Below are 5,947 nucleotides of genomic sequence, written 5' to 3' on the forward strand. Positions count from 1 at the left end.
CTTGAGTCTTCTTTGTTTTTCATGATCTGTCTAGGTAAAGTTTTGTCAATTTGGTTGATCTTTTTGAAGAACCAACTATTAGTTTCATTGTTTCTCTCTCATTTCTCCATTCACTATTTTGTTTAGCTATGCTCTAATCCTTATTATTTCCTTCCTTCTGATATTTTTGAGTTTTATTTCTCTTCTTTTTTCCAGTGTCTTATGGTGGAAGGTTAGGTTGTTGGTTTAAAATCTTTATTCTTTCTTGGTATAGATATTTGCAGGTATAAATTTACCTCTAAATGCTGCTTTAGCTGCATCCCATAAGTTTCAGTATGGTGTCTCTTCAATTTCATTCATGTCAAAGTATTTTCTAATTTCCCTTGTCATTGGTTGTTTAAGAGTACACTGTCTCGAGCGCTGGTCGTGGCGGCGCCACGTCCCCTGCGGCGGCGGGAGAAAGAACGGTCGGGCCTCGGGCGGCTCCGGGAGGCTATGGCCTTTACGTTATACTCGCTGCTGCAGGCGGCCCTGCTCTGCGTCAATGCCATCGCCGTGCTGCACGAAGAGCGCTTCCTCAAGAACATTGGCTGGGGAACAGACCAGGGAATTGGTGGATTCGGAGAGGAGCCAGGAATTAAATCTCAGCTAATGAATCTTATTCGATCTGTAAGAACTGTGATGAGAGTGCCATTGATAATAATAAACTCAATTGCAATTGTATTACTCTTATTATTTGGGTGAAGAACAGTGGGGGAAATGGAGACTCAGAAGAAGAGATGCCAGCAGAAGTTATTACTTCGGTCATTATTGGAATATACATGTCTTCGCTGGTCGTCCTTGCACTTGACAAAAATGTAAACCTGACAATAAAACCAGAGTCCTATTTATCTGATTTTTTTACAAATGTTGCATTTATAATTTCATTATAAAAAAAATTAGGTCATCAGAGGCAGTAACAATCCAAGATTGGGATACATTTGATTGCTAACTGTTAATAAAAGTTCATGCTATGGTAAAGATTGTTAAAAGGGTACAGGACTGTCACGTTTATAGAGATTTTTCTCTCTCACTTCTCAGGGATAAATTTTCAATGTTTTGAAGTTCCTCATGACGTGGCTATGATGTGAGAGTGTTTATCTTCCTACATAAAATTTAAAGGATTTTTTAAAAGTGATTACTACAGATAAAATGATAAATAGGTAATTTGGATAATTTTACTTTGAACTCTTTATTTTGTCTATGTATCATCTTGGCTGTGACAAATTCAAATTTATAGAACTATTGAGCAATACTCTCTGATTTCAGGGAGAATTCTAATTTTGTGAGTCAGATAGTCACATGATAGTTGTGCTTTTTTTCGTGCATTTGTTATTTTATTAATTGGCCTGAATGATGAGAACAGACCACTCTCTACGTATTTCCATTGGTAGAAAAATCTGTGTGAAAAAGTCTACGCCCTTTTTTCAATAATGACTTTTTAAAAAATCTGCATAAATATTAGGCTGCAAGAGCAATCCTGAACGATCACAATTAAACTATATTATATAAGACTATTGTGAAGTATTTACCTCTCCCCCAAATTATCACATTTCCGTTTTTTGGAGTAGCAAACTAAGGGGTATAATTCTTTATTCTGTCTGTCAATAGAGAGTCATGCTAGATAAGTTTTTCGTTTTGTTTTTATGTCTTAGACCATCCCATATTTGCTCATCAATACAGTTTTATGCAGGAAGATTCAAACTATGTAAATGGCTTTTTTCTGGAAATTATCAGTTATGATAGTTTAAAGGAATAGAATGCCATCTTTGTTATAGGACAACATTTGTAAATAAAGTTAAATTTCCAAGTCAAAAAAAAAAAAAAAAGTACACTGTCTCATTTCATAGATTTGTGAATTTTTCACTTTCCTTCTCTTACTGATTTCTAACTTTATCCCTTTGTAGTCAGAGAAGATACTTTATATGGTAGCTACCTTTTAAAATCTACTGAGACTTTGTGACCTTACATATGGTCTGTCCTGAAAAATGTCTCATGTGCACTTGAGAAGAATGTATATTCTGCTGTTGTTGGGTGGAGAGTTCTGTATGTGCCCCTTAGCTCCAGATGGTTTGTTATGTTGTTAAAGTCTATTCCTATACGCATCTTCTATCCAGTTGCTCTGTCCATTATTGAGAATAGGGTATTAAAGTCTCCAACTGTTATTACAGCGCTGTCGATTTCTCCCTTACCTTCTGCCAATTTTTGCCTCATATATGTTGCTGGTCTGTTATTAGGTGCATAAATGTTATAATTTTCATATATTCTTGCTCTATTGAACTGTTTATTATATGTAATATCCTTCTTTGTCTCTTCTAACCTCTACCAAAATGTTTGTCTGATATTAGTGTAACCACTCTGCTCTCTTTTGGTTACTATTTCCATGGAATTGCCTTTTCCATCATTTCATTTTCAATCTATTTTTGCCTTTGGATATAAAATGTCTCTTATAGAGTGTCTGGGTGGCTCAGTCGTTAAGCATCTGACTTTGGCTCACGTCATGATTTCATGGTTTGTGAGTTCAAGCCCCACTTCGGGTAAACATGAGTCCCACTTAGGGTGAACCCTACTTCTCTTTCTCTCTCTCTCTCTCTCTCTCTCTGTCTCTGCCCCACCTGGGATTCTCTCTCTCTGCCCCTTACTCACTTATGCCCAACCCCTGCAAAATAATAATAATAAAAAAAATGTGTCTCTTACAGCTAGCATATAGTTAGGTCATTTTTTAAAACCCATTTCCATGGGGTGCCTAGCAGGCTCAGTCAGAAAAATATGCAACTCTTGATCTTGGGGTTATGAGTTTGAGCCCCATGTTGGGTGTAGAGATTACTTAAATAAATAAAACTTAAAAAAAATTAGAAAATAAATGAAAATAAAAACCCATTTTGACAATCTGTATCTTTGGAGAGATTAATCTATCTGCATTTAAACTAATTACTGATAATTGCCTTATCTTCTGTCATTTTGCTATTTTTTCCCTGTATGTCTCATAACTTTTAATTCTTCAAATCTTACATTATTATCTTTTTTTGTGTTTAGTTATTTTTCATATGAAACATTTAAGTCCCTTCTCATTTCCTTTTGTGTATATCCTTTAGCTATTTTCTTTGTGATTACCATGGTGATTGCATTAACATTCCAAGGTGATAGCACTCTGATTTAAATTTATATCAGCTTGATTTCAATAACATACAAAAATCCTGCTTCTTAACAGCTCAGCCTTTACCCTTTCAGTTGTTGATGTTACAAAGTTACATCTTTATACATTGTTTGTCAAAAAATATAAACTAATATTTTTTTAACTTAATTTTTTATTTTTTAAAATTTACATCCAAATTAGCATATAGTGAAGAAATGATTCCTTAATGCCCCTTACCCATTTAGCCCATCCCCCCTAAACTAATATTTTTAAGTGCATTAGTTTCTTAAACTGCATATAAAACAAAAAGTGGAGTGACTATTGTTACAGTAATATAGCTTTTGTAATTTCTCACGTATCTGCCATTACTAAGGTCTTCATTTCTTCAAACAGCTTCAAGTTACTCTCTAGCACCCTTTCATTTCATTCTGCAGGACTGCCTTCAGAATTTCTTGTCAGGCAGAACTATGACAAGTCTGGCAACAGACTTCCTCAGCTTTTGTTTATTTGGGAGTATAATTTCTCCCTCACTTTTTTTTTAAATGCTTACTTATTTATTTTCAAGAGAGAGAATGAGCTGGGGAAAGGCAGAGAGAAAGGGAGACAGAGAATCCGAGCAGGCTCCGTGCTGTCAGTGCAGTGCCTAATGAGGGGTTTGAACGCACGAACCATGAGATCACGACCTGAGCTAAAGTCAGACACTTGAGCCACCCAGGTGCCCCTCTCTCTCACTTTTGAAGGACATTTGTGCTAGATATAGGATTCTTGATTGGTAGTTTCTTTTCTTATAGCACTTTGAATATATTAGCCCACTGCCTGCTAGCCTCCAGTGTTTTTAATGAGAAATCTGCTGATAATCTTACTGAGGATACTTTGTATGTGATAAGTCACTTTCCTCCTGGTGCTTTTGAAATTCTTTGCCTTTGTCATTTGGCAATTTGATTATAATGTCTCTCATTGAGCTTCTTGAATGTTTATATTCATGTATTTCATCAAATTTGGGATTTTTTCAGCCATTATTTCTTCAAATATGCTCTCTACTCGTTATCTTCTCCTGAGACTTCCATAATGTGTATGATAGTCTGCTTGATGGTTTCTCACAGGTCTCTTAGGCTTGTTCACTTTTTTCAAACTTCTTTTTCTTTTTGTTCCTCAGACTCAATAATTTCCATTTTTCCTATCTTTGAGTTTGCTGATTTTTTTCTTCTGCTTGCTCAAATATGCCTTTGAATTCTCCTAGTAAAGTTTTCATGGCAATTATTGTGATTTTCAGTTCCAGAATTTCTTTTTGGTTCCTTTTTAGGTTTTCTATCTGTTTATTGTTATTTCCATTTTGTTCATACATTGTTTTTCTTGACTTTCTCCACAACTTCTTTTAGTTTTTTGAGCATCTTTTGGACCATTATTTTAAGGTCTTTTTCTAACACATCTGCCTTTTTAAGGAATAATTTCTGTTGGTTTATATTTTCCCTTTAGATAGGCCATACTTTCTTGTTTCTTTGTATGGACTATGATTTTTTTGTTGTTGAAAACTGGACATATGAACTTAATAATGTAGTAAGTCTGGGGGTGCCTGGCTGGCTCAGTTGGATGAGTATGTGACTCTTTATCTCAGGGTTGTAAGTTCTAGTCCCATGTTGGGTGTAGAGAATACTGAAAAAAAATTTTTTTTTAATGTAGTAAGTCTGGAAATCAGATTCTTCCCCTTTCCCAGGGTTTGCTGGGTTTTGTTTTTGTTTATTGTTGTAGGCTATCTCTGTGCTGAAGATCAGGCTGAGGTGTAAACTTTAGTTCTTCTCAGGTCTTTTTTGAGCCTCTGCTTTTCCCTGAGCGTGCACAGTGATTTTCTTTCTAATTTCCTCCATACATGAGTTTGCTTTTGAATGTCCTACTCTTCAATGTCTGGCTCCAAAAATGGGAAAAAGAGAAAAATGAAAGGGGAGGAAAATCACTGGTCTTTTAAATTACCTAGAAGTCACTTCAGCCAGAGAGGAAGGGGCCTACAACAATTCAGGGAAATACAACAACAATGGCCACCACCTCTTTGTCTATACATCTGTGATCAGAAGCAGCAGTCAATGATCAGAGAACAGATCTCTGATATTCGGAGGGCAGTGTCCTTTTTGCCAACCTTGCCTCTGGCAGGCAGTATGCAAGCTGCTCCGGGAACCTGTGCACCGCTGCTTGCCGTGGGACTGGGGGTGGGGGATGAGGTAACTGCTATTGTGCTAATAACAGAGATTGACTGAAATTACTGCAATTCCCAAGTAGTTACACTAGACTGTTTCTGCCACTGCAATTGTTGTCTAGGTGGAGATAAAGGTTTTGGGTGCTTCCTACTCTGCCCTCTTCTCCCAATCCCCCCAAGGCTAGTTTTTTAGGCCAGTCATTGAGGTTTGTTCTGATCCCAGGTGGGCTATTTTTAGCAATCTTTCTCCCTTGTTCTCTCTGATAAACTAGCTAACCTATGGTTTAGCTTTATTGCTCTTAATTAAAAGGAGCTATTGTTTTCTAGAGATCTCTTAAGCTTGAACCACTGCACACTCTGTTTCAAATAATCAGCTCCTTTGATGAGAGCTTTGGACTTGTCTTTTCTTATGAACTGCTTCTCTCCTCAGGCAAAATCTCTGAGCCACTATTCTAAGCACTGGCTGGTGTGGTGGTCTTTGGTCTTCTTTCTTTTTAATTAATTTTTAATTTTTAATTTGAATTTTAATTTTTTATTTAAATTTTTATTTAAATTTAAATAATTCATTTAATTTTATTATTTTTATTTAAATCCAAGTTAACATA

The 5,947-nt window shown here is 36.0% G+C and overlaps 1 protein-coding gene across 1 annotated transcript; it reads left to right on the top strand.

The window, feature by feature from the left end:
* Positions 1–397: 397 nt before the first annotated feature.
* On the top strand, positions 398–1,847 carry LOC115521273 (immediate early response 3-interacting protein 1). The gene has a single exon (XM_030326406.1). It carries the CDS (start codon positions 475–477, stop codon positions 721–723), a length of 249 nt encoding a protein of 82 aa, XP_030182266.1. The 5' UTR covers positions 398–474; the 3' UTR covers positions 724–1,847.
* Positions 1,848–5,947: the final 4,100 nt, after the last annotated feature.

The sequence above is a fragment of the Lynx canadensis genome, chromosome C1 (assembly GCF_007474595.2).
Source record: "Lynx canadensis isolate LIC74 chromosome C1, mLynCan4.pri.v2, whole genome shotgun sequence".
Classification (NCBI taxonomy): Eukaryota; Metazoa; Chordata; class Mammalia; order Carnivora; family Felidae; genus Lynx; species Lynx canadensis.

Bases quoted from the DNA above. Each gene is read 5' to 3' on its own strand.
- LOC115521273 (XM_030326406.1), top strand. From the start codon at position 475: ATGGCCTTTACGTTATACTCGCTGCTGCAGGCGGCCCTGCTCTGCGTC.